At 49.9% G+C, this 27,695-nt stretch overlaps 2 protein-coding genes across 2 annotated transcripts; both read right to left on the minus strand.

Moving 5' to 3' along the window:
- Nucleotides 1-10,331: 10,331 nt before the first annotated feature.
- Nucleotides 10,332-20,436, minus strand: elk1 (ETS transcription factor ELK1). Its single transcript, XM_012856151.3, has 11 exons — nt 19,356-20,436; nt 17,303-17,511; nt 17,028-17,201; nt 16,777-16,950; nt 16,559-16,705; nt 15,468-15,842; nt 15,264-15,390; nt 14,919-15,037; nt 13,779-13,862; nt 13,108-13,209; nt 10,332-11,226 (listed from the first exon to the last, which is right to left on the minus strand). Exons 1-11 carry the CDS (start codon nt 19,378-19,380, stop codon nt 11,128-11,130), a joined length of 1,635 nt encoding a protein of 544 aa, XP_012711605.2. The 5' UTR covers nt 19,381-20,436; the 3' UTR covers nt 10,332-11,127.
- A 2,409-nt stretch (nt 20,437-22,845) lies between these two features.
- On the minus strand, nt 22,846-27,686 carry uxt (ubiquitously-expressed, prefoldin-like chaperone). Its single transcript, XM_012856155.3, has 6 exons — nt 27,448-27,686; nt 25,324-25,405; nt 24,513-24,580; nt 24,296-24,403; nt 23,586-23,649; nt 22,846-23,381 (listed from the first exon to the last, which is right to left on the minus strand). The coding sequence occupies exons 1-6, from the start codon at nt 27,525-27,527 to the stop codon at nt 23,319-23,321; spliced, it is 465 nt and encodes a 154-aa protein (XP_012711609.1). The 5' UTR covers nt 27,528-27,686; the 3' UTR covers nt 22,846-23,318.
- Nucleotides 27,687-27,695: the final 9 nt, after the last annotated feature.

A 27,695-nucleotide genomic window follows, 5' to 3' on the forward strand; every position in this document is an offset into this window, starting at 1 on the left:
CACGGTCCAATCAGAGAGCGAGGATGCTCCACGCGGGTGTGGATGCTGAATGACGCTATGACGTCATGCTCCAGATTCACCTGACACTCATCATCATCATCATCATCATCATCATCTAAGCTGCTGTGGGAACGTTTTACATCCACTACGGTTCGTTGGATTCCTCCAGAACTTTTTGCGGTTCTTGGTGGATTTTGGCTCCGTGTAAATATTTTATAAAGTTAAATGCATAAAGAGGCCAAAACCGAACCTGCCCAGAACCACAACTCAATGATGATCTCATCTTATCTGTGTGTCTTTTAGAGATGAGGTCAATAAAGTTTGGGTAAATAAGTCATCAGCATTACGCGCGCGTGCCTTAATGCGCGTGCGCAATCACAGAAAACCGAGCAGGGCGCGCGCAGCTTGATCTTATTTTAGATATGAATAAATTAGTAAATGAAAAAGTGAGTGTTTCACACGATCACAGGATGGCTTTCCGCCTCCTGGAACAAGAAGTTCTACTGGGTTCCGTCTGCTCAGCAGGATCCAGAACCGCCTGCTGGTGTCTGGAGGCTCTTTCTGCGGAGGTTCTGGACCAGCGGCAGGTCCAGAACCAGGTGGCGCTAGTGAGTTCCGAAGGTTTTAATGCTTGGATGATCAGGTGGCTCCTGTGCTGCAGAACCTGGTTGGACCAGGCGGTTCCACCAGAACATGGACCTGAACACTTTGATGCAGTTTGTTGGGTCTAGTTCTGATGTCAACCCACCATCATACCGGTCCAGAACATTCACAAAAGGTATCAGCAACTTTTCCTCTAAAGTTCTGGTTCAGTCAGAACCGGGCCCGCGCCACCCTGAGAACAGGAGGGAACCTGTGGCTACCTGTCAGAACCTCCAGCATTCACCATCAGAACCCAAAGGACTGGATCAGTGAGAGAACAGAACCTGCAGGTCTGGAGGAAATCTGGGCAGAGTTCTGCCTGATGGACCATTAAAGACATCTGGATCTCCATCCAGCTGGTTCCGTTTAGCTCCAAGCCCAAACGGTGGTGAGCTCAGGTGTAATCTGAGACAGGTGATGACATCATCGCTTCAGGGAACATGAGTCAGCGTTCCCAGGAAGAAGGTCATCGATCCGTGACGACAGCTCTGCTGGAAGGTCCGTTCTTCAGAACCTTTTCCCGTCAGGAGCTGAACCTGATCCTGATGGAGCTTTCTCTGGGCCGACACCTCCAGGTGATCCAGGTGATACAGACTCACTTCTATCCATAATCCTGTTATTACCTCCAGCTGTCACTTTCTACATGTATTAATTAATCCTGTATATTCTTCAGTGATGGTATCAAGGTGTTGGTTGTTCCTGTAATTCTTTATCAGCTGGTTCTGCTGTTCTTTATATTTCTCTCTGCAGGTGTAGAAGCAGACTCAGAGGATGTTATATCGCTCTCTCCCTTTCTTCTCCTCTTTCTCCTTTTAGCATTTTGTCTCTTTCTCTCCTTTTTCCTCTTCTACCTGTTTCTGTGTCCATAGAACATAAAATATTCCCAGAATAAATGATAATAAAGCTTCCTGGATAAATAAATCAAGCAGAGCTCTATGGAGAAAGCAGTAAGGCTCCACTGGTGAAAGTTAAACCTTTAAGACAATAATTCTTAACGCTGCCAGACAGGAAACACAGAAAAGAATTCAGAGGAGCTGATGGACCAGGAAAAGGTTCTGACCCAAACAGGACCGGGCTGATGGACCAGGAAAAGGTTCTGACCCAACAGGACCGAGCTGATGGACCAGGAAAAGGTTCTGACCCAACAGGACCGGGCTGATGGACCAGGAAAAGGTTCTGACCCAACAGGACCGGGCTGATGGACCAGGAAAAGGTTCTGACCCAAACAGGACCGAGCTGATGGACCAGGAAAAGGTTCTGACCCAACAGGACCGGGCTAATGGACCAGGAAAAGGTTCTGACCCAACAGGACCGAGCTGATGGACCAGGAAAAGGTTCTGACCCAACAGGACCGGGCTGATGGACCAGGAAAAGGTTCTGACCCAACAGGACCGGGCTGATGGACCAGGAAAAGGTTCTGACCCAACAGGACCGAGCTGATGGACCAGGAAAAGGTTCTGACCCAACAGGACCGAGCTGATGGACCAGGAAAAGGTTCTGACCCAACAGGACCGGGCTGATGGACTGGAAAAGGTTCTGACCCAACAGGACCGGGCTGATGGACCAGGAAAAGGTTCTGACCCAACAGGACCGGGCTGATGGACCAGGAAAAGGTTCTGACCCAACAGGACCGAGCTGATGGACCAGGAAAAGGTTCTGACCCAACAGGACCGGGCTGATGGACCAGGAAAAGGTTCTGACCCAAACAGGACCGAGCTGATGGACCAGGAAAAGGTTCTGACCCAAACAGGACCGAGCTGATGGACCAGGAAAAGGTTCTGACCCAACAGGACCGGGCTGATGGACCAGGAAAAGGTTCTGACCCAAACAGGACCGAGCTGATGGACCAGGAAAAGGTTCTGACCCAACAGGACCGGGCTGATGGACCAGGAAAAGGTTCTGACCCAACAGGACCGAGCTGATGGACCAGGAAAAGGTTCTGACCCAACAGGACCGGGCTGATGGACCAGGAAAAGGTTCTGACCCAACAGGACCGGGCTGATGGACCAGGAAAAGGTTCTGACCCAAACAGGACCGAGCTGATGGACCAGGAAAAGGTTCTGACCCAACAGGACCGGGCTGATGGACTGGAAAAGGTTCTGACCCAAACAGGACCGAGCTGATGGACCAGGAAAAGGTTCTGACCCAAACAGGACCGAGCTGATGGACCAGGAAAAGGTTCTGACCCAACAGGACCGAGCTGATGGACCAGGAAAAGGTTCTGACCCAACAGGACCGGGCTGATGGACCAGGAAAAGGTTCTGACCCAAACAGGACCGAGCTGATGGACCAGGAAAAGGTTCTGACCCAAACAGGACCGAGCTGATGGACCAGGAAAAGGTTCTGACCCAACAGGACCGGGCTGATGGACCAGGAAAAGGTTCTGACCCAACAGGACCGAGCTGATGGACCAGGAAAAGGTTCTGACCCAACAGGACCGGGCTGATGGACTGGAAAAGGTTCTGACCCAACAGGACCGGGCTGATGGACCAGGAAAAGGTTCTGACCCAAACAGGACCGAGCTGATGGACCAGGAAAAGGTTCTGACCCAAACAGGACCGAGCTGATGGACCAGGAAAAGGTTCTGACCCAAACAGGACCGAGCTGATGGACCAGGAAAAGGTTCTGACCCAACAGGACCGGGCTGATGGACCAGGAAAAGGTTCTGACCCAACAGGACCGGGCTGATGGACCAGGAAAAGGTTCTGACCCAAACAGGACCGAGCTGATGGACCAGGAAAAGGTTCTGACCCAACAGGACCGGGCTGATGGACCAGGAAAAGGTTCTGACCCAAACAGGACCGAGCTGATGGACCAGGAAAAGGTTCTGACCCAAACAGGACCGAGCTGATGGACCAGGAAAAGGTTCTGACCCAACAGGACCGGGCTGATGGACCAGGAAAAGGTTCTGACCCAACAGGACCGAGCTGATGGACCAGGAAAAGGTTCTGACCCAACAGGACCGAGCTGATGGACCAGGAAAAGGTTCTGACCCAACAGGACCGGGCTGATGGACTGGAAAAGGTTCTGACCCAACAGGACCGAGCTGATGGACCAGGAAAAGGTTCTGACCCAACAGGACCGGGCTGATGGACCAGGAAAAGGTTCTGACCCAACAGGACCGAGCTGATGGACCAGGAAAAGGTTCTGACCCAACAGGACCGGGCTGATGGACCAGGAAAAGGTTCTGACCCAACAGGACCGAGCTGATGGACCAGGAAAAGGTTCTGACCCAACAGGACCGGGCTGATGGACCAGGAAAAGGTTCTGACCCAAACAGGACCGAGCTGATGGACCAGGAAAAGGTTCTGACCCAACAGGACCGGGCTGATGGACTGGAAAAGGTTCTGACCCAAACAGGACCGGGCTGATGGACCAGGAAAAGGTTCTGACCCAAACAGGACCGAGCTGATGGACCAGGAAAAGGTTCTGACCCAAACAGGACCGAGCTGATGGACCAGGAAAAGGTTCTGACCCAACAGGACCGAGCTGATGGACCAGGAAAAGGTTCTGACCCAACAGGACCGGGCTGATGGACCAGGAAAAGGTTCTGACCCAAACAGGACCGAGCTGATGGACCAGGAAAAGGTTCTGACCCAAACAGGACCGGGCTGATGGACTGGAAAAGGTTCTGACCCAACAGGACCGGGCTGATGGACCAGGAAAAGGTTCTGACCCAACAGGACCGGGCTGATGGACCAGGAAAAGGTTCTGACCCAACAGGACCGGGCTGATGGACCAGGAAAAGGTTCTGACCCAACAGGACCGAGCTGATGGACCAGGAAAAGGTTCTGACCCAACAGGACCGGGCTGATGGACCAGGAAAAGGTTCTGACCCAACAGGACCGAGCTGATGGACCAGGAAAAGGTTCTGACCCAACAGGACCGAGCTGATGGACCAGGAAAAGGTTCTGACCCAACAGGACCGGGCTGATGGACTGGAAAAGGTTCTGACCCAAACAGGACCGAGCTGATGGACCAGGAAAAGGTTCTGACCCAACAGGACCGAGCTGATGGACCAGGAAAAGGTTCTGACCCAACAGGACCGGGCTGATGGACCAGGAAAAGGTTCTGACCCAACAGGACCGGGCTGATGGACTGGAAAAGGTTCTGACCCAACAGGACCGGGCTGATGGACCAGGAAAAGGTTCTGACCCAACAGGACCGAGCTGATGGACCAGGAAAAGGTTCTGACCCAACAGGACCGAGCTGATGGACCAGGAAAAGGTTCTGACCCAACAGGACCGAGCTGATAGACCAGGAAAAGGTTCTGACCCAACAGGACCGGGCTGATGGACTGGAAAAGGTTCTGACCCAACAGGACCGGGCTGATGGACCAGGAAAAGGTTCTGACCCAACAGGACCGGGCTGATGGACCAGGAAAAGGTTCTGACCCAACAGGACCGGGCTGATGGACTGGAAAAGGTTCTGACCCAACAGGACCGAGCTGATGGACCAGGAAAAGGTTCTGACCCAACAGGACCGAGCTGATGGACCAGGAAAAGGTTCTGACCCAACAGGACCGAGCTGATGGACCAGGAAAAGGTTCTGACCCAACAGGACCGGGCTGATGGACCAGGAAAAGGTTCTGACCCAACAGGACCGAGCTGATGGACTGGAAAAGGTTCTGACCCAACAGGACCGAGCTGATGGACCAGGAAAAGGTTCTGACCCAACAGGACCGAGCTGATGGACCAGGAAAAGGTTCTGACCCAACAGGACCGAGCTGATGGACCAGGAAAAGGTTCTGACCCAACAGGACCGGGCTGATGGACCAGGAAAAGGTTCTGACCCAACAGGACCGAGCTGATGGACCAGGAAAAGGTTCTGACCCAACAGGACCGGGCTGATGGACTGGAAAAGGTTCTGACCCAACAGGACCGGGCTGATGGACCAGGAAAAGGTTCTGACCCAACAGGACCGAGCTGATGGACCAGGAAAAGGTTCTGACCCAACAGGACCGAGCTGATGGACCAGGAAAAGGTTCTGACCCAAACAGGACCGGGCTGATGGACCAGGAAAAGGTTCTGACCCAACAGGACCGAGCTGATGGACCAGGAAAAGGTTCTGACCCAACAGGACCGAGCTGATGGACCAGGAAAAGGTTCTGACCCAACAGGACCGAGCTGATGGACCAGGACGAGGAGCTGGGAAGCGTCGTGTTCTGCTGAGGCCTCAGGTTCTGATGCGGTTCTACAGGCAGCTGGTTCTCCTGGGTCCAGTCTGAGCTTCGGCCCTGCGGTTCCGGCCGACCCAAACCCAGAGCAGAGGGAGACGTTCGGTCCAAACTGCAGCTCTCCAACAGATGGGTTTGTGTGTGGGTCGGTCTCGCCGGGCCTCAGCTCAGGATTTAATAAAATCCTCCTGGATTAAACCTTCCTCCCATCAGCTGACCCATCTGTCCGTGTTCTACCCCTGATCCGGGTCACTGGGTCAGCGGTACCGCCCTGCAGCTTCCTGGCAGCTACTGCTGGGTTCTCTGAGGCGGTACCGGTCCAGACGTTAGAACCTGGGTCTGCCTGGAGGTCTCCTGGGATCATCTCCCAGCATTCCTCAGGAGCTGCTGACCCGGTTCAGGTTTGACGCGCTCCAGAGTCCAACCGACAGGACCAGAACCTTCTGGTGTCCTGATCCTCCTTTTGGGTCTGCAGACCTGCCAGGCTCATCCAGAACACCCTGGAGGTGGATGAGAGAGTGGGCGTGTCTCTGCACTCTGATTGGACAGAAAGCAGGAAGTCCTCTGGCAGCGGGAGGAGACAGATACCTGCGTCCAGAAGGTGAACACTGGAGAAAAACCTGAAACAATCCTCAAATTTAAATCATGGAAAAACTGGAAAATGCATCAACATGATAACTGGGTACAGCGTTTAAAGCTGAAGTTTATTTCTAAAGCACTTTTCAGTAGCAGGACGATGATCAGAAAACATTACAGAGGAAAAGACAAACGCTGCATTAACCAGTAAATCCTTCACCGTTTCATACATTAAACAGAAAGTCTTTTTCTGCTAATAAATGAGCTGGGTACATTGTTAGAGATTTCTCATCTAAAGTAATGTTGTCCAGCTTTAACTAGTTTCATTGCTTCAGTGGAAGGAGCTTCATCTCTAACATTTAAAGCTTAATTGTTTCTATTAATTATGGTTCTGAAACCAAAGAATGAGGAGAACCCGCACAGCCTGGTGGATGAATCTTTAATTTCCCGACGAAATCGTAGAAAACAACATTTCCATCAATGAAAGTTGGAATCCATAAAAATAGGTTCTGGTTTAAAGTTTGCAGGAACATGTTCTGACCCAGAAAGTAAAAGCAGGCCCCGCCCCCTTACATCAATCAACCCTACGACCAATGACAGCCGAGGAGGGGCGGGGCCGTGGCCACAGAATAGACGCGTCATTGGTCGGCCCAGTCACATGGTACAGAATATACAGGTGTATCATGTATGTACAGAGAAGGTTCTGGAGCTTCCTCTCTGCAAAGCATCATGGGACATAGCCCCGCCCCCACACCCTGAAGCCCCTCCCACCGCAGGAATAAAAGAGCCCAGAACCTCCAACAAGAACCTCGGGTCAGACAGAAAGCTCCAGAACATCGGACCCAGGTGCACCAGGAGGCGGAGCTCGGTTCCACCTGACCCGCCCGGTGGACCCAGGTGACCACGAGTCACATTTAAAGACTTTAGTGTCGTCTGAGGACGATTCTTCGGACCTTTAAGACCCGCCGTGTAAAACATGAAAAGTGACTCAGCATTTTTAAAAAGTTTTACAAAGTTTCAGGTTCTGGCCCAAAGGAACCGGGTAAACAGACTGAGGTTCTGCTGAAGCCTCGTTCAGACCGCTGCACCAGAACCAGCACCTGAGACTGGATCCTGGACCGACAACCTGGGAGAGGTGACCAGAACCGCTCCTGACCCACTGAGACAATTTAAACCAGCGAGTCCAGAACCGAACCTTCAACCCAAAACCTCTCAGTGACACCCGACCCAGCCTGAGCGGAGCTTCAGGTTCTGCAGGTACCGTCAGGTCCAGTTCCCCACATGCAGAGCAACACAGAGCGGCGCTGTTACAGAGAGGCAGACATTCTTCGTGTTCTGCTGGTGAGAGAAAAGTTCTGATCCACAGAAATGGCTTCTTGGCCTGAAAGATGGACGGCGCCAGAACCTCAGAGGAACTCTTTAAGGCTTCTTTGAGACGGCACAAAATAAACTCAGGATCTCTGGTAGGAAAATAGAGTCAACAGTCGCCAGCAAGACGCTGCGTTCAGGGACCCGCCGAGGCTGGGAAAACCCACCGTCAGAACCACACCTGGAGCTCAGGCTGCAGGAACCGGACCAACACTCGGGTTCGTGAGCCCGACTCCGTGAAGGAGTCAGAAGCTCCAAATGTGTCTGTGGCCAGGTAAGGTGATCCAGGTGTGTCTGAGTCTGTTTGAGTTACTGTCCTAATGTGTCGGTCCAAGTTCGAGTACGTCTGTGTGTGAAGGTCCAGGTGAGTCAGCGACAGGTCCAGGTGAGTCAGCGACAAGTTCAGGTGAGTCAGCAACAAGTCCAGGTGCGTCAGCAACAAGTCCAGGTGCGTCAGCAACAAGTCCAGGTGTGTCAGCGACAGGTCCAGGTGAGTCGGGAACAGGTTCAGGTGCGTCAGCAACAAGTCCAGGTGCATCAGCAACAAGTCCAGGTGCATCAGCAACAAGTCCAGGTGAGTCGGGAACAGGTCCAGATGAGTCAGCGACAAGTTCAGGTGAGTCAGCAACAAGTCCAGGTGAGTCAGCAACAAGTCCAGGTGCGTCAGCAACAAGTCCAGGTGCGTCAGCAACAAGTCCAGGTGCGTCAGCAACAGGTCCAGGTGCGTCAGCGACAGGTCCAGGTGTGTCAGCGACAGGTCCAGGTGAGTCGGGAACAGGTTCAGGTGAGTTGGGAACAGGTTCAGGTGCGTCAGCAACAAGTCCAGGTGCATCAGCAACAAGTCCAGGTGCATCAGCAACAAGTCCAGGTGCGTCGGGAACAGGTCCAGGTGCGTCAGCGACAGGTCCAGGTGTGTCAGCGACAAGTCCAGGTGCGTCAGCGACAAGTCCAGGTGCGTCGGGAACAGGTCCAGGTGCGTCAGCGACAAGTTCAGGTGTGTCAGCAACAAGTCCAGGTGTGTCAGCGACAAGTCCAGGTGCGTCAGCGACAAGTCCAGGTGCGTCGGGAACAGGTCCAGGTGCGTCAGCGACAAGTTCAGGTGTGTCAGCGACAAGTCCAGGTGCGTCAGCGACAAGTCCAGGTGCGTCGGGAACAGGTCCAGGTGCGTCAGCGACAAGTTCAGGTGTGTCAGCGACAAGTCCAGGTGCGTCAGCGACAAGTCCAGGTGCGTCGGGAACAGGTCCAGGTGCGTCAGCGACAAGTCCAGGTGCGTCAGCGACAAGTCCAGGTGCGTCAGCGACAAGTCCAGGTGCGTCAGCGACAAGCCCAGGTGCGTCAGCGACAGGTCCAGGTGCGTCAGCGACAAGTCCAGGTGTGCCAGCAACAAGTTCAGGTGCGTCAGGGCTGTCCAGGTGCGTCAGAAACAAGTCCAGGTGCGTCAGCAACAGGTCCAGGTGTGTCGGGAACAGGTACAGGTGCGTCGGGAACAGGTCCAGGTGCGTCGGGAACAGGTCCAGGTGCGTCAGCGACAAGTCCAGGTGCGTCAGCGACAGATCCAGGTGTGTCAGCGACAGATCCAGGTGTGTCAGGGCCAGTCCAGGTGCGTCAGCGACAAGTCCAGGTGCGTCAGCGACAAGTCCAGGTGTGCCAGCAACAGGTCCAGGTGCGTCAGCAACAAGTTCAGGTGCGTCAGGGCCGTCCAGGTGCGTCAGCAACAAGTTCAGGTGCGTCAGCAACAAGTTCAGGTGCGTCAGCAACAAGTCCAGGTGTGTCAGGGCCAGTCCAGGTGCGTCAGCAACAAGTCCAGGTGTGTCAGCAACAAGTCCAGGTGTGGGAGTGGGCAGCCTCAGCGTTCCACAGAAAGCACAGAAACACTTTTACAGCAGCAACAACAGTCATGTCAGGTTACTGAGGCAACCACAGGTAACGAGTCTTTTGTGGATTATTGTTTCCATCAGGCTTCCTGATTGTCTCGATTCTTTTTTAACCTGGAAACAAACATGGTGAGAACGGCTAAGCCACGCCCACCAGCCAGCTGAGAGACCACGCCATCATCATTATCATCATCATCATCATCATCAGTAAAGTGTCTGTTGAGAATCGGACCAAACGGACCGTCTGGCCCGCTGCAGGATTCTGCAGGACAATTTTTTTCCAAAATTCATCAGATGAACATTTTTAGGAATAATTTATCTTAAGCTTTTTCATTTTAAGTACTTAAAATATTTTTTTTTACTTTTGATAAAAAATATATATATATTTTCCTTTGCAAAGCCAAACTAGAATATTTATCACGTTGCCCCTAGGAGCCGGATCTCCCGGCTCAGAGCCTGAAACCAAAGCGCTCCCTCCACCGTTGGCGGAGCCTGAAAGCCTCATCAGTCCAGCTTTCGCCACCGCGTCTGAAAAAAGAAGGAATGAGGACAGAAAAGGCCCAAAATCACACGGATCACAGCCTCAAACGTCTGACACCGCTTTGTAAACCCAGAGGATCCAGATGTTTAGTCCGTTCTACAACAGCCGGTTTAAGGTTCTGATCCAATCATGTGAAACAAACGTTTTAATCGTGTTGTTAAACCAGCTCAGGATCATCCAGCTCCTTTACTCGGATCAGTTCTTTTAATCAGTTCTTTTAAAGATCCACCCGGGTCCTCTGAAACGGTTCTTCCCCGATGATCCGGTGATTTGTAGGGAACCTCCGTCTCACCAGAACCAGCCTGTGGCAGCATCTCTGCAGGCCCTCAGTGAAATATGTACAGGTTTGACATCCGCTGCAGCTGTGGGTAGAAAAGCAGCCCATAATAACAAGAACAGAGGAATGTGAGCCTTACGCAGCACAACGCCCTGATTGGTCCGCCCAGATCGACAACAGGTCGTCATCTCTCCAGGGGGGCGTGGCCTTAAGCGTGGCCAATCAGAGCAAAGTGGAACCTCTTAAAAGCGGATCAGACTCTGACTTCCAGAAAGTGAAATAAATAAACAGTTTAAAACCCAAAGAGAGGCAGAACAACCTCTGACGTCCAGCTGCTCCCACCTTTGTCCTCAATGGGCACAGAGAGCAGTTTCAGCTGATCATCAATCTGAGAAGATAATCCTCAGAGTTCAGAGTTAGTGAAGCTCCATCGGCCTTTTGGTCCGAAAGCTTAAAGTCCAGAGGAGCGCTGGACTTCCCCACATCAGCCCTCAGAGTGCTGCTAAAAGCCTTTGATGAAGGCCGGGGGCCAGCTGTGAGGAGAAGGCCGTCCACCTGGCGTCTGCGTGGAGATCCTCTGACTCTCCAGCAGGTGGCGCCATGTAAACACCTCATGGTTCGCTCCTCTGCTCCTCCAGAGAGAGAAGGGACTTCAGATGAAGGTGGGCCAGGCTCAGGGCTTCTGGGGGCCGGGGGAGAGAACCACGGGGGTAGAGAGTCCGTCCACGCTCAGCGCCGGGATGTGGATCTGATTACTGCCATTAGCCGGGAACTGCAGAGGAAACAGAGACACGCAGGTTAAGCTGCTTTGCTTTGGACTTCATGTCTGGTTCCTCCTGCAGTCTGTGAGGGGAACAGGTCCAGAACACCAGCGGTCCGTTTTCAGGCCCAACCGGCCGACCGTTACCTACAACCAGCAAAATAACCAAGCAGCGTACTGATAGAATTATTATTACTATAATAATAATTGTATCAGTACGGGCAACATGCTAACAGACCAGGGCTACATAAGGTGAAGAACGCTGAGCTGGAGTCCAGAAACGGCGCCGTGGGCGTCGTTCTCTGGGCGTTCCAGGCTCAGGTGGCGAGCAGAGCAGATGGGGGGGGGGGGGGGGGGGGCATTGGGTTAGGCAGGATGGACCACCAGAGGGGCGTGGCTATGGAAACGGCGTAAACTAGCGCCGCCATCCAGAACCATACGTACCAAACTACTTTCAGCACTAATGGACATAATTATCCAGCCAGACATGCTGTCCAAGGAGAGTTACTGCATAATGTATTTCTCTATGTATTTATATTTTATCTGTAAGGTAACCATGTCTTAATGTACTTTTTAATAAAATATTTTCTTCTTGCCTACTGGTTTGGATTTGACCTGTATTTATATGTGTTGTCTGTATTTGTTGTGTAATTCTGTTTCTATTGACCGTATGGACCCCAGGAGGAGGAGAAGCACATCACTGCAGTTAATGTTTCATTTTTAGAGGAAAAGTCATGAATTTCCAACGTTAATAAAAAAGAGCAGGAAACATCAGTCAGATCAGAAGATGTCTCCTGCAGTGAAAAATAAAACAAAATCAGTGTGAACTACTGAGCCATAATGTTACACCTGAGATTCATGGTTAACATAAAGAATAAAGCTGATAGTTTTAAATGTGGAGGTTTTTACAAAAGTGCCTCATAGAAAGGGAAATACAGATTTTTAGAAATGTGTAGCGCCACTGACCAGAGCAACATTTCACTAATTTGTCTATTCAGAGATAAAGTTAATATGAAGATAAATAGATTAGTTTACATTTCGTCTTAGAATAAGTTTTTATTTCATTTGAAGAAAATCAATTAGTTGAGTTGTTAAACAAACATTAAAGAATAATTTAATAAAAAGATAGGAGAGGCAAAGCTGGAAGTCAGAGCTGCATTTTGCAGAAACACCAGCAGGAGGCGCTGTGGTGCCTCCAGTGCTGAGGCGTCAGCCTCTAGGCGGCGTGACGGTAAAGCCTGACAGGTCCCGCCTCAGACCTTCAGCAGGACGTGGTCCCTGAAGCTGACGGCGCTCCACCGTGACATGATGACTGCAGCCGTTCCTAAGGAGGTCCAGATATCTGCTGGCCAGGCTGGATGTCAGCTGAAGCTTCACCAACATCTCCATCAGCTGAAGCTTCACCAACATCTCCATCAGCTGAAGCTTCACCAACATCTCCATCAGCTGAAGCTTCACCAACATCTCCATCAGCTGAAGCTTCACCAACATCTCCATCAGCTGAAGCTTCACCAACATCTCCAGCTACCAGATGGAGGAGCATGTCAGCCAGAGTCCTCCCACTCACCGCACATATGGCTGGTGCCTAACACAGCTTCCTGTTTCCTTTCTCCATGCACCCCCCCCCCTGCACCAGGAACCAGACATCAGTACGCAGCACATAACTGATGATAATTATATTATCATTATTATTATTATCATCATTATTATCATTATAATTGTTATAAGTGACGGGAGCTTTCCAGTGTTTTTGCCTTCAGCCTCTTTTTCTCGCTGCTGTGCAGAGTCACAGATCACAGCTGAGCCTCTCAGACGAGCTTTGAACCGCTGACCCACTGACGACACTCGGAACCGCTCGGAACCAGAACCCCTGAGCTCATCAGCGGGCGTTACCTGGAAGGACAGCTTGGCGGGGGAGCGCGGTGCGATGGGACTGAGCGTGCTCCAGAAGTGGATGGTGGAGGGCAGCGCGCTGGGCGTCAGCAGGACGGGAGTCTGCAACACAGAAGACAACTGGGTTTGGTTCTGACCCGGCAGCACGAGGCATGAGACACCGTGTAGAGGCAGCAGTACTGCAGCAGAGCCGCACCAGAACCAGGACACTGGATGGAGACGCAGAACCACGGCAGCCCTGAACCTGCAGTTCTGACCCAAAGTCACCAAGCTGGTGTGAAACGCAGGACCATGTTGACCCGAGACCCAAAGAGCAGAACCAGTCCAACAGAACTGAACTCACAAGGTCTCAGTCAGAGCAAGAACCTGCAGAGGTTCTAGAGGAGCGGATCTGGTCCAACATCTCTCAGAACCCAAGGCGAGTCATTACTCCTTGGACCCGAGCCGAGGTCCGACTGGGTCCGAGGAGCAGAACCCTCCTGGGCTGGCCTGGAGCTGTTTGGGCCTGACGGCACCAGACCGACTCCAGCAGCCTTTCAGGAACCAGCAGAACCTTTGTAGCAGTTTGGGTCAGTCTTCAGGGTCAAGCAGCTGCTCAGCTGGTTCTGCATCAGAGGTCAGAACCAACCGGGTCCGGCTCTCTGTGCTGCTGACCAGAACCAGCGGCTTACCAGAGCGTGGGAGGTGATGACGGTGGGTGTGAGCGTGTTGGTGGCGGAGCCCGGAGCTAGCAGGCTGTTGACGGCTGCGTTCACCTGCATGGGGACAGGAAGTGACATCACAGCTCTGACAGACAGCGCTAAGGGAACAGGAAGTGACATCACAGCTACAGGAACAGGAAGTGATGTCACAGCACTGACAGACAACGCTACAGGAACAGGAAGTGACGTCACAGCTCTGACAGACAGCGCTAAGGGAACAGGAAGTGATGTCACAGCTACAGGAACAGGAAGTGATGTCACAGCTCTGACAGACAGTGCTAAGGGAACAGGAAGTGATGTCACAGCTACAGGAACAGGAAGTGATGTCACAGCTCTGACAGACAGTGCTAAGGGAACAGGAAGTGATGTCACAGCTCTGACAGACAGCGCTAAGGGAACAGGAAGTGACGTCAGCGCTAAGGGAACAGGAAGTGACGTCACAGCTACAGGAACAGGAAGTGACGTCACAGCTAAAGGAACAGGAAGTGACATCACAGCTCTGACAGACAGTGCTAAGGGAACAGGAAGTGATGTCACAGCTACAGGAACAGGAAGTGACGTCACAGCTAAAGGAACAGGAAGTGACATCACAGCTCTGACAGACAGTGCTAAGAGAACAGGAAGTGATGTCACAGCTACAGGAACAGGAAGTGACGTCACAGCTCTGACAGGCACCGCTAAGGGAACAGGAAGTGATGTCACAGTTCTGACAGACAACGCTATGGGAACAGGAAGTGATGTCACAGCTACGGGAACAGGAAGTGACGTCACAGCTCTGACAGACAGCGCTAAGGGAACAGGAAGTGACGTCACAGCTCTGACAGACAGCACTACGAGAACAGGAAGTGACAGACGCTGCTACGGGAACAGGAAGTGATGTCACAGCTACGGGAACAGGAAGTGACGTCACAGCTACGGGAACAGGAAGTGACGTCACAGCTACAGGAACAGGAAGTGACATCACAGTGCTGACAGACGCCGCTACGGGAACAGGAAGTGACGTCACAGCTACAGGAACAGGAAGTGATGTCACAGCTACAGGAACAGGAAGTGATGTCACAGCTCTGACAGACAACGCTAAGCTGCTACTGGCAGAACCGTCAGCAGAACCTTGTCCAGGGAAAGGCCCGGCGGCAGCGAGGGGGACGACGGCAGCTCCAGGATCCGTGGCTTCTTGGGTTTGGGGGGACCGGCGCCGGACGGCGAGGTCACTGCCGAGGACGAAGGTTCTGACGGGAGAACAGACGGAACCGTGAAGCCCGGAGCAAAACGAGGAGAAAACCAAGAATGACACCAACAGAACCCGTCATGGGGAACAGAACCAGCTTTGATAAATAATGTGGACATTTCTCCGTCTTTTACCTTCAACAAAACCAGAACATCGATCTGGGTCTGGAAAAACAGGTTCTATGACCTTGTACCGGTTCTGATCCACCATGAGGAGCATACAGTCACCTGTTGGAGAGTCCTTGGCCTCCCCCTCCTCCCCTTCCTGCTGCACCTCCATCCCGGCAGGAGGTGGGCTCTCCACGATGGTGAGGGGCGGTTCTGGTTCTGCTGGGCCGTGGACCAGCTGAGGAACCTGAACAGATGAGCACACAGGGATACGTGTCAGAACCGAGTCCAGCAGCGACTCCGGCCCGGTACCGGTCGGCTCACCTCCTCCTTGTCCAGAGAGACCATCTCCAGCAGCTCCTGCTCCGACGGCAGGTTCTCCTCCTTGATGACGATGGGGGGAGGGGGGCGAGCAGGGGGCGGAGCCTGGGCAGGGGGCGGAGCCTGCTGCTGGGGAGGGGAGGGGTTGATGATGACGAAGACGGGATGAGGCGGGTGGGGCCCGGTCTGGGGCTGAGGGGCCCCCCCGCAGTCGTCCTGCTGGGGAACCTGGGGGCCCACAGACAGGTGAGGAGCGGCAGCAGAACCTCCCGACCCGCCGGCAGGAGCCAGAGGGAGGAGGGGAGTGAGGGAGGACGGGTCCCCCACGTTGGTGAGGTAAATCTGGGGCGGCTCGCTCAGAGGGGCCCCGGGGGGGTTCTGTGGAGGACAGAGAGGTCCGTCAGAACAACCGCAGTGCCCTGGTCTCGCCACTAGTTGGTGCTGCTGCTGCAGAGAGTCAAACTCTATCATCAGAACTAAAACTAGTTTAATCTGTTCAGCGTATGTAAACCTCTGGTTTATGAATTAATTAAGTTAATTTAAACTAAAACATGACGCTAAGAGGCTCAGACTGCGCCGCCATGACTGCAGCCACAGGAGGAGCTTCTCTCCGCTGCTCCACACGGCGGACCAGGATTCTACTGAACAGAACAACGGCGCCACTGTGGGTCCACCAGAGAGTGGGTCCGGTTCTGGAGCTACCAGAGCAGACCGTGTTCTGAAGGAACCCGGTCAAAGCTTCGTAAAATGCCAGAGTCTCACTCTGTCTGTTGTGGCCCTTCCCCCTCAGCACCGCTGACACAATAAATGGTTCTGTTGGACCCGTTTGATCCATGTTTCCTGGACCAGAGCCATCGTTCTTGATGCAGGGTCCCTCTGGACCAACAGTGATGAAGAACCTCACAAAAAGCTGAGAAGCCATCATGTCTACATGGACCAACACCTCTGAGGGATGGTTCTGACCCGGTGGACCTAAGAACTACGGTGGTTCTGAAGCAACCAAGGTGCAGCTGTGCAGCAGGCGGTTCTGTTAACGTCAGCGTAAGCATTAATGAAGAGGCCGGACTGAGCAGGGGGCGGAGCCTGCTTCTGACCTGTGATTGGCTGCTGGGGTTGGCAGGTATCTGCGGGCTGAGGGCCGGCGTGGCACAGGGAGACGTCTGGGTGACGATCACCTGGAGGGCCGGGTCAGCGGCGCCACCCACTGACCCAGACGTCTGACTCTCAGGCACCAAGCAGACCTGAGGAGAACAAATGTTCATCAGACAGAACCAAACGTCTGGCGGCGCCGCCTCACCTGACCACCACTCACCTCTCTGGCCAGGCGGTCAGCCTTGAGGGCGGGGTCTAGCGGCAGCAGCAGCTCGGACTTGATTGGCCGAGGGTTGGGAGGCGTCTGCAGAGACTGGATGGTGAAGGTGGAGTAGAGGCCCGACTTCATGTAGTCGTTTCTGGAGCTCTTCTGGCCGCCGCTGGGCGAGGAGCGCTGCGGGTCAGAACCGGGTCAGAACCGGGTCAGAACCGGGCCGTCACACCTTGGCTTACAGCAGGAAGGCGCCTTACCGGGGGGAAGGCCTTGGACGGGCAGGCGGAGGCCACGCCCCCCTGGCCGCTGAGGTCACAGGCGTCCTTCTTGGGGCCGTCCTCGGCGCCGCGCGTCCCGTCGGGCAGGGACGGGTCCGGCTGACTGACGAACTTGTAGACAAACTTCTGGCCGCTGACCTTCTTGATGATGTTCTGAAAGAAGACCAACGGATCACAGACCCTACAGAACCTACAGAACCAGTACAGCGCATCAACTGACTATCAGAACCAAGCAGAGGTTCTGAGGCGGGCACCTTGTCGTAGTAGTAGCGCAGCGCCCGGCTCAGCTTGTCGTAGTTCATGTTGTGCTTGTTCTTGCGCAGCCCCCACAGCCGGGCCACCTCCTCGGCGTCCAGCAGCTTGAACTCGCCGTCCTCGCCCGTCCAGGAGATCAGGTGGCGCTGGCGCTGGTCCTCCAGGAGGTGGAGCAGGAACTGCCACAGGGTGATGGACGGGTCCAAGGCTGGAGGGAGGAGCAGAGCCCAGGTCAGACGGCGCCTCTGAGCAGAACCGGGCCTCTGAGCAGAACCGGGCCTCTGAGCAGAACCGGGCCTCGGCCACATTGGGCCGGTCCGTTTACAGGAAGGTCTGAGTTTGATGGGCAGACACATCTGATGGCGGCGCGGCGCCTTTCAGCTCGGCCCGGGTCATCTCTGGGTTCCTCCAGAACCAGCCAGAACCTCCAGACAGTCCTCTGCCGTCTGGGCTACGATCACACGTTCCTGATGGTTCCTGATGGTTCCCGATCAGACGGAACCGTGTTCAGAAACGTCTGTCTGAGCGCAGTAACCTCACCATGAAGTGCGTTTCTAAGCACCCGCCTTCATTTCTCTAAAAACCACAGAAGAAGAAGCAAACGAAGGTTCTAGCCACGGCTGAAACGGAACTAAATAATCACTTTGAGCTCGTTTGCTGTTTCATGGACATTGAAGCTGGAACAGAAACGCTTCACCTAAACGAGGAGGAACTACGTCACGCACACGCAGTGACCAGACTGGTCCAGAACCAATCAACAGGAGAACAGCCATGTGCCAGAGTCCTTCAAAATAAAAGCCCTGCAGCTGTAATACAGCCGACCTCCGAGCGCTTTTTCTCCTTTGCACCTCAACGTGTTGGAGCAGATAAACTGAGGATTCTCTCTGTACTGCTCTGAGCTAGAACCTTTAGAACGTTCCATGTTTTACCTCCAAGGCTCCACGCTGAGGGGAAAACAGGAAATGCTTTGAGTGCAGAAGTAAGAGGTGGACACAAGCGACCAGAGATGCTGCAGGTTAGTGAATCTGTTCAGTTTAACGTCGTAAACCATCAATCACATGGAAACCTCTGACCTCTTCATATCCACTCCTCCACCACGCCGTCAGCGCCGTCAGCGCCGTGGTGACCGGACCCTAGAGACGGCGTCCTGTCAGAAACACGCGGGCTCATCAGGATTCAGGAATCTGCTCCTCAGCCGGTTGGTTCTTAGGGATTTAAAACGCCGTTTATGGAGGAAAGCTGCGTCTGTCTCTGGTCCTGCTGTCCCAGAGGAGGACCGGCTGCCACGGAGCCTCTGGTCTGAACCGGACCTCAGAACACCAGGAGCAGGCAGGCGGTACCTCAGAGCAGAACTTTACTGCTAAAACGGTGAAAACGGCCACAGCCCGGATCCAGGAGGAACCGGACCCGGCTGACCTGGACCGACCCGCGGCACCGGGACCCGGTTCAGCTAACTGAACAGATGCTTCACACCGAGTCAAACAACAAGCTGCTGGTACTTCGGACCAGAACACAGCAGAACCAGGTCCGGGCCAACTGGACCGGACGCTTCATCAGAGCAGCATGAGGACCGTGCGTTGGGCTTCCAGCCTGATGAAGGAACACGGCGTCTGGGTGACCCGGACCAGCAGGAGTTCTGCCAGGCGGTCGGGTCCGATGCGCGGGTCGGCCCAGAGCTGCTGCTTAGTGACCCTGAACAGCTTCCTGGAGGCTTTGCTCTCTTGGTTCTGGTTGGTTCTGGTTCTGGAACCCTCGCGGCAGCTCTGCGTCCCTCGGTGGGACCAGGTTTTCTGTTTAAACTCTTTTTATTCTCCTTGTAGCCAGACGTGTTCTCATGAACCAGAATAAAGCATTTTAACAAGACACTACAGCTTTGTTCGCTGTTCTGACACCAAATCAAAGCTTTCTTCCTCCTTTTTAACCAGATAACTGGGTTTCTCCTCTTAAGTCAGGCTCAGACCAGCACCTGAGAGCCGCCGCAGGCCGCAGCCGCTCCTCACCTGTTGCTCACCTGCAGACTGCTCAGAAACAGCCAGAAGCTGCGGACCTCACCGTTTATCAGCGGGTTGGACTCCATCTTCAGCGCGGGTTCAGCCTCCTGCCTCCCAGCGAGCTCACACCTCCTCCATGCCGCCGCCGGCCTGGTGCTGCTGTGCTGCGGGTCTGTCGGTGAGCAGGAGTCACAGTGGGGAGGAGGAGGAGGAGGAGGAGGAAGAGGAGGAGGAGATGTTCAGTAGCTTCTCTGCCGACCTGCAGGCGTTATGTAACCGCTCCAAGCTGCCGCGGCCAGGCTCCACAGCCTCCATACTAACGACCCTCGGAGAGCTCCACCGCAACCCCCGAGTCTTTCTCAGCTCCCCAAGCCCAGCAGAGCTCGCAGATGGCGGTAGTGGGTGAATCCGCGCTCCGGCTGAGCGGAACTCTGTTTTCTGTGGCTAACGAACCTGCCACCCCCAAAAATAAATGCTTTAACGGAAAATATATACTAAATGAAATGTTGTATTTTCTCACCTATTAACAGTTATTACATTTAAAATCGAACTACGACTGGTTTTATAAAAGTTTACGTAAGTTGAAGGTCCAGTAAGAACAGAAGCCGTTAGCCTATGTTAGCCTATCCTTTGCTTTAGTAAGAAACTGTTAGCCTAGCCTAGCCTCCCCCGTTTTAACTGAAGCTCTTAGCTTAGCTTAGCCTAGCCTAGCCTCCCCCTGTTTCAATGAAAGCCGTTAGCCTATCTTAGCCTAGCCTTTGCTGTCGTAAGAAAATGTTAGCCTAGCCAAGCCTCCTCCGTTTTAACAGAAGCTCTTAGCTTAGCTTAGCCTTTGCTTTAGTCAGAAGCTGTTAGCTTAGCCTAGCCTCCGCCTGTTTTAATGAAAGCTCTTAGCTTAGCTTAGCTTGGTCTATTGTAGTTCATTTCCCCCACTCCGCTTCTCGGGCTGTCAGAGCCGAAACATCCACAGAGTGTCCCGGGAACGTCCACGCTCCTCCAATACGAAGGGGAAGTAGTTGGCAAGGTCCAGTCAGTGGAGCGGGAAAATGTTGGGGAAAAACGACCGAACTCTGCAGACTTTCCCCACTTTGTTCCTGTTTACGCCTCCCAGCTACTCATCTCAGTCATGGTAACCGCGGCACAAGAGTGCTTTTCCGGTGGAGACTTTCAAAACAAAAGCTCCCGAGATTCAGGCAGATTTTGCTGTCAATTATGAAGGTGTTTAAATTACACTTTAAAACGGATTTAAACTCAGTAATTACAGAAACAGCCGTTGTACTCTAAGTGGTTACCTGATTCCAACTAAGAACTTACATGATACTCATCTTTTTCTTAATTTATTATTATTTTAATTAGCATAATTTTTTATCATTATTATTCTTATTATTACTATCATTATAACAGTTGAACAGAGCTGTACATTATTTTAAAATGTATCCTACGAAATCCAAAATGTTATTCAATATAAATGTTTTTTAACTGAATGGTTCTAGAATGTGTAAAGTTACTGCTTTTAAAGTCACAAATTAATGCTAAATCTTTGTCTTTTTTTACTTGTTCATCTGAACCTGAAACGTTAAACAATAGAGCCGTGAAGGTTTGGTGGAAATGGAGCTCTAAGCGGTATTTGCTGGTCACTAATGTTCAAACAATAACACTGTTCTGTGCAGATAAACATCGCTGAAACAATTGTGGAAATAATAGAGAACTGCTAAAACCAGAGAGCAACGTTTTTACTCAGTGTAGCTGCAAGTAGAAGCCGTCATGAATGCAGACATCAGGGGTGACTCTGTTGCACCGACTTTCCAACTCGTAATTCCAACTTTAATGTTGGTTCAGTTAAAATGTCCGACTTGGAGGTTGGAAATTGTGACTACCGAGGACATAAGTCCATAAGTCTTCTGAAAGCCCCAGATGAGCATTCACACTGAGCCTGGTTCTGGTGCTGCTGGAGGTTTCTTCCTGTTAAAGGGGAGTTTTCCTCTCCACTGTCGCTGCATGCATGCTCAGAATGCCAGCAGAATGCCAGAACCCGTCCAGAGAACGCTGCAGGTCAGCGGCTGGATGCAACCTGCTGGTTTCCTGAGAGAAACTCTGGCCAACCTGTCTGGAGGACCTGATTGGACTTGAATAAAGAGCCTTAAGACGTGAAGTGAACTGTTGTTTAATTGAATTTAAGCACAGCGGAAGATATGGACCTTTAATTTGAAAGGAGGCCCAGGCACCTCGAACTCATTTCCGGTACGTTGCAGCTGATGCAGCGCTGCTTTGCAGCAACAGGATGAAGACATCATCAGGAGCTGCTTTGCTGCGGTCGCCGAGGAGCCGCAGAGCAAGGCAGTGAAGGAGAAAGCTCCTGGTGTTTAACTCCAACGCGGATCACTCCCAGTTTTAACCATGGCGGGCAGGAAACATCCCAGACTGTTAATTTATGCTGCTCACTTCAGACCACAGAAACATACAAGACTGGAAAATAAAGGGCAGAAACACGTTAGAGCGGAAATAATACTTTAATACCGAGATAAATGAACGATTCTCTTTCAAATAAAGGGAGCTCAAAAACAAATGAAGACGATCCTCAGAATGAAGGATAACTTTCATTCATCAAGATTGTATAAACGTGCCAGAAAACTGAGAATATAAATCCATATCTGGACGTTTGTAAAGTGCCTTGACATGACATCTGTTGTGAACTGGCGCTATATAATGAAATATTTTGGTCCAGAAGGCAGGAGTTAGACAGAAAAATACAGGAACATTTGATCAAGATCAGCAGCTCCTGCAATAAACACCTTAAAAAAAAAGGAGTAGAACCTCAAATTCATGTCAATTACAGTAAAAATCCAAGAGAATAAAATCTGCCAGGTTGGAGCAGCTTCCAGTGATGGAAATGATCCAAACTAATTCAGACACGTCACCCAGCTTCAGCACTTCCATTTTCATGTTAATTAATCTGAGAGGCCAACAGAAAATAAAAGCTGCTCCTTTCTTCTCCTCAGCGCCTCTCAGGGTCTCATTCAGCGAGCCGTTCCCAGGGAAACAGGCTCCATGGCATCCAGCATCTTTCTGAGAGCGGCGCAGGCTCAACAGTCGCCTCTGCTGCTGTGCTCTGGTCCAAATGTTGGACCACACACAGAACCGGTACCAGTTCTGTTCGCCTGGAAAACCAAACAAGTCATACCTGAATCTAACCGGCTGGACCTCTGCAAATCAAGATTATCCAGTAGTATGCATCTGGAAAAAGGTGTTACCCTAAATAACAAATACAACTCAAACTTACTGAAATATCAGGTTTAAATATACAAAAAAGAAAACATCTTTATATTCTCAATCTGAATTCTTAAAAAGAAGAAATCTTGGATTCTGAAAGAGGAGAATATTTTTACTAACTCTAAATCTGACTGCAGCGTTTTCTAACCGGGATCAAACTGGAGATCATCTTCTTGTAACTTCCTGTAAATGATCACAAACGGTCACTAAAATACTATGAAATAAGGAGCATTTTCAAACAGCCAGACTTCACAAAAAATCTGAAAGAAGAAAAAACTCAGATATTCTCAGATTCTTTATTCAACTTACAATAAAAGGAAAACAAGAATAGAAAAAAACAGACAGAAAAGACAAAAACTAAAAGAAATTAGGAACCGTGAGAAACAGTTCAGGATGTTCACATCGTTGTTTCAGCTGCTTCTCCGGATCGCAGACGTTCGTCAGCAAACTGCCTTTCTAACAGAGAAAACCCTCCAGTCTCTTTATTTTGAAAAGTCTCTGATGTGGAGGAGTTCCTCTGGAGCACCACCAACAGGAAGTGGATGTCACAGGTAGCATCATGGTGTCCTTCCTGAGGAGAAGTCGGTCCCGCTAAGTGGTCAGGATACTTGCTCTCCTAATGAGGAGGCTCCTTCCTCCTCCTCCTCCTCCTCTTCCTCAGATCAGACCTGAGCAGCAGCAGCAGCAGCAGCAGCAGCAGCCGTACATGTCATTTTCTGCAGGAACCGCTGCAGATGTCCATCATGTGGAAAGCCTAGAAAACATCTCGTCTCTGGCTCTCTGGGAGGTCACTCAGCCCCTGCAGCTCCCGCAGACCCTGGAGAGAAGAAGAAGAGAGCAGCCAGTCAGATTCCACATCTGCACAGCAACCTGCTACGCCGCAGCTCTGGACTCTGTCCGGCAGACGGCTTTAAAAGCTGATGCGTCCTGAGAGCTGTTCCTCTTAGCTACAAGTTAAACTGACTGTAATCTGGACCGAACTGGACCTGATCTGAAGTTCTGGAGAACAGGAGACACTGACCTCCAGCACCATGCGGATATGGGCTTTTATTTTGGCGGAGTCTTTGGTGAGCTGCTCAGTGAAGCTGCAAACAAACAAACACAGAGTTAGCGTGACTAGCATCTCTCATTAGTAAGAATGGATACGACTAGCATCGAGCTAACCCAACTGAAGCAGCGTCACAAAAATGTTACTTTTTGTTCAACATTCAGCAACTGATTCCTAAAAAAATGTTACAAATTATTTTATCACATCTATCTTATTTATCTTCTATTATAGAAATATATTTTAAATTCAATGTTGGATAATTTATGTAAAAATAAAAACATTCTAGAATCTTAAAGTAGAATTTATGGCAGAAAAAAACTAAATAGAATTTTCAGTTTTTAAAATTACTATTAAAATGTTAAAAAGTATAAATATTTACATTAAAAAAATCTGAAAAGTTTTTAAAACATTTATGAAATACTAAAATGTCAAATAACAATTTTTCCAAAAGAAGCCGCAGAAATAAATGGAAAAAATAGTTTGACAGAAAAAAATACGGTTTTAGTAAAAAAAGCAGCATAGAAAGATTAATTTTGTTGGTTGAACTATAAACTATTAGAATTTGTTTCAAATATGAAGTTTGAAACATTTCAGACAAAAAAGCTCAAAAAGTAAACTTTGTAGAATATCTTTAGCATTTTCAGCTTCCTGTACTGCTGTCGCCATGGTGGTGATGAACCCACACTGTCAGCTGAGTCGTCTTCTTGTCGATGAATCGCAGCGCCTCATCGTGGGTCATCTCAACGAAGAACCCGAACCCGACCGCCACGAAGACCCTAGACGAGTCGTTGCTGAGAGGAAGAAAAACGAGAGTCAGAACCAGAACCGAGGTCCGGTACCAGGATCTACAGCGTTCAGGACCCAGCGGACGCATTTCACCGCAGCTGTAGAGGAACTCACACGTGTGCCTGAACGAAGAAGTTACAGCCGAGGTCCACGTCGGCCTTTAGCTGCTGAGAGCCCGCCTCCTGCAGGAACACATGGTGACATCACAATGACATCACGGTGACATCACTAAAGCAGTGACAGGTCTGATCTTATTGCAGCTTCAACATATGCATAATAATAACTCCACCTGAAACAATATGAGTGTGAAAATAGAGCAATAAAACAAATGATCCTACAAATCTGCTAAAGAAATATAAGCAAAAGTGAAAAATATAATTTTAGATGCATAACCTTAAAAATAATCAAATTTACACTAAATGTTCATTAAAAGTGCACAAAGTGTTTATTTAAATCTAAGTCTTTCAATGACTTGAATAAAATGTCCCAAAATAAAATAACTGTGGAAATAAATTATATCATAATATTTCATAATATATAGTTATGTTTTAATATTGCTTATAACTATACTTGTATTTTTAGAAATATACAAGTACAGTTCTAAGTAATATTTCTTGATCAAAAAATAAATCTGACATAAAAAGGAACCAGGAATCCAGAAAACATCTTAATTCTGATAAATTTCGGCTAAATCGGCTAAAGTTTCAGATGTTTTTTAAGACTAAAACCCAATTAAACGGGAAGAATTTAAACTAAAAGAAGTTTCTGAACTCGGTTCAGGGAGTGTTTTCATCTTCTGACCCGGGTTTCTACCTCCTGACCTCTGCTCTGTTTACTACATCTATGTCAGCGGTGCCCACAGCGCCACCTGCTGCAGGAAAGGAGGAACATTTTGTGCCAGGTGAGGTGTCCTCAGTGCTGGTACCTGCAGACTCTGGATGGTGTTCTTCAGCTGCAGGTACTGAGAGATCTTCTCATAGACCTGGTCCCTCTGCTCCAGCACCTTCCTGCCAAACACCAGCAGATGGTTTCATCAGAGCTCTGCTGGCTCCAACTCCCAACAGGACCAACAGTCAGCCTGGGCATGTAGTCATGGAGCTGCGCAGCACAAACCAACTGATTTCACATCGCAGCGCTGCAGCAAAACCTGGTTGTAACTTCACATGACAACGTTTAAACTTGTTTTAAAGAAAGTGTTTGTCTTTAAATAAACACACCCCAATGTTTAGTTTTCTTTGTAAATTCAGAAAACGAAAGGAAGGTTCTGACAATGTTCTGGTCCAGAGAAACTCCAAGGACGGTTCTCACTACAACATTTCTGGAAAAACTAAACAATCTGGTTTGATTCTAACCAGGAGAAACTGCAGTGTTGCTCTGTGGAATCTTAAAGACGAAGGAAGAACCATCATGGCAACCCCTGTCTAAAAGGTAAGAATTGCTCTGACTGTAGACCACCTCAAGGTGTCTGAGTGTAGACAACCTTAATGTAACTAACTGTAGACCACCATAATGTCTCTAACTGTAGACCATCATAATGTCTCTAACTGTAGACCACCTTAATGTCTCTAACTGTAGACCATCATAATGTAACTAACTGTAGACCACCTTAATGTCTCTAACTGTAGACCATCATAATGTCTCTAACTGTAGACCACCTTAATGTCTCTAACTGTAGACCATCATAATGTAACTAACTGTAGACCACCTTAATGTCTCTAACTGTAGACCACCTTAATGTCTCTAACTGTAGACCATCATAATGTCTCTAACTGTAGACCACCTTAATGTCTCTAACTGTAGACCATCATAATGTCTCTAACTGTAGACCACCTTAATGTCTCTAACTGTAGACCATCATAATGTAACTAACTGTAGACCACCTTAATGTCTCTAACTGTAGACCATCATAATGTCTCTAACTGTAGACCACCTTAATGTCTCTAACTGTAGACCATCATAATGTCTCTAACTGTAGACCACCATAATGTCTCTAACTGTAGACCACCTTAATGTCTCTAACTGTAGACCATGATAATGTCTCTAACTGTAGACTATCATAATGTAACTAACTGTAGACCACCTTAATGTCTCTAACTGTAGACCACCTTAATGTTTCTAACTGTAGACAACCTTAATGTTTCTAACTGTAGACCATCATAATGTAACTAACTGTAGACCACCTTAATATATCTAACTGTAGACCATCATAATGTCTCTAACTGTAGACCACCTTAATGTCTCTAACTGTAGACCATCATAATGTAACTAACTGTAGACCACCTTAATGTCTCTAACTGTAGACCATCATAATGTCTCTAACTGTAGACCACCTTAATGTCTCTAACTGTAGACCATCATAATGTCTCTAACTGTAGACCACCATAATGTCTCTAACTGTAGACCACCTTAATGTCTCTAACTGTAGACCATGATAATGTCTCTAACTGTAGACTATCATAATGTCTCTAACTGTAGACCACCTTAATGTTTCTAACTGTAGACAACCTTAATGTCTCTAACTGTAGACAACCTTAATGTTTCTAACTGTAGACCACCTTAATGTCTCTAACTGTAGACTATCATAATGTCTCTAACTGTAGACTATCATAATGTCTCTAACTGTAGACTATCATAATGTCTCTAACTGTAGACCACCTTAATGTTTCTAACTGTAGACAACCTTAATGTCTCTAACTGTAGACAACCTTAATGTTTCTAACTGTAGACCACCTTAATGTCTCTAACTGTAGACTATCATAATGTCTCTAACTGTAGACTATCATAATGTCTCTAACTGTAGACCACCTTAATGTCTCTAACTGTAGCCACCTTAATGTCTCTAACTGTAGACCACCTTAATGACTCTAACTGTAGACCACCTTAATGTCTCTAACTGTAGACCACCTTAATGTCTCTAACTGTAGACCACCTTAATGTCTCTAACTGTAGACCACCTTAATGTCTCTAACTGTAGACCACCATGCTGTCTGCCAGTCCAGGCCATCATAATGTCTCCTACTGTCAGCAACATGTTATCGGCGTCTCTTACTGCAGATCTCTCCTCAGGACGTCGTTAATGAAGGCTTCATACTGCAGAACCTTCTGATCCACACCAGCAGGAGGAACCATACTTTGTTTCACCGTTTTCTCTTGAAAAAACAAAAATTAAAGGTTCAGACTCTCTGCCTGAAGATTAGTTCACCGTTTCTACAACCCAAACCCGTCAGCACAGCTAGCATGCTGCTAGCTCAACGTCAACACCTCACACCGGAAACGGCTCTTCTTCTCTGTACCCAT

The sequence above is a fragment of the Fundulus heteroclitus genome, chromosome 1 (genome assembly GCF_011125445.2).
Source record: "Fundulus heteroclitus isolate FHET01 chromosome 1, MU-UCD_Fhet_4.1, whole genome shotgun sequence".
NCBI lineage: Eukaryota > Metazoa > Chordata > Actinopteri > Cyprinodontiformes > Fundulidae > Fundulus > Fundulus heteroclitus.

Excerpts from the sequence above, each read along its gene's own strand:
- elk1 (XM_012856151.3), bottom strand. The coding sequence starts at position 19,380 with ATGGAGTCCAACCCGCTGATAAACG. Across the intron at positions 15,391-15,467 it reads TCTCTCTGGACAAGGAGGAG|GTTCCTCAGCTGGTCCACGG; the intron begins GTGAGCCGACCG and ends TCATCTGTTCAG. Across the intron at positions 11,227-13,107 it reads CCGCCAAGCTGTCCTTCCAG|TTCCCGGCTAATGGCAGTAA; the intron begins GTAACGCCCGCT and ends TTTCCTCTGCAG.
- uxt (XM_012856155.3), bottom strand. The coding sequence starts at position 27,527 with ATGGTTCCTCCTGCTGGTGTGGATCAGAAGGTTCTGCAGTATGAAGCC. Across the intron at positions 25,406-27,447 it reads GTCCTGAGGAGAGATCTGCA|GAAGGTGCTGGAGCAGAGGG; the intron begins GTAAGAGACGCC and ends GGTGTTTGGCAG. Across the intron at positions 23,382-23,585 it reads ATATCCGCATGGTGCTGGAG|GGTCTGCGGGAGCTGCAGGG; the intron begins GTCAGTGTCTCC and ends TCTTCTCTCCAG.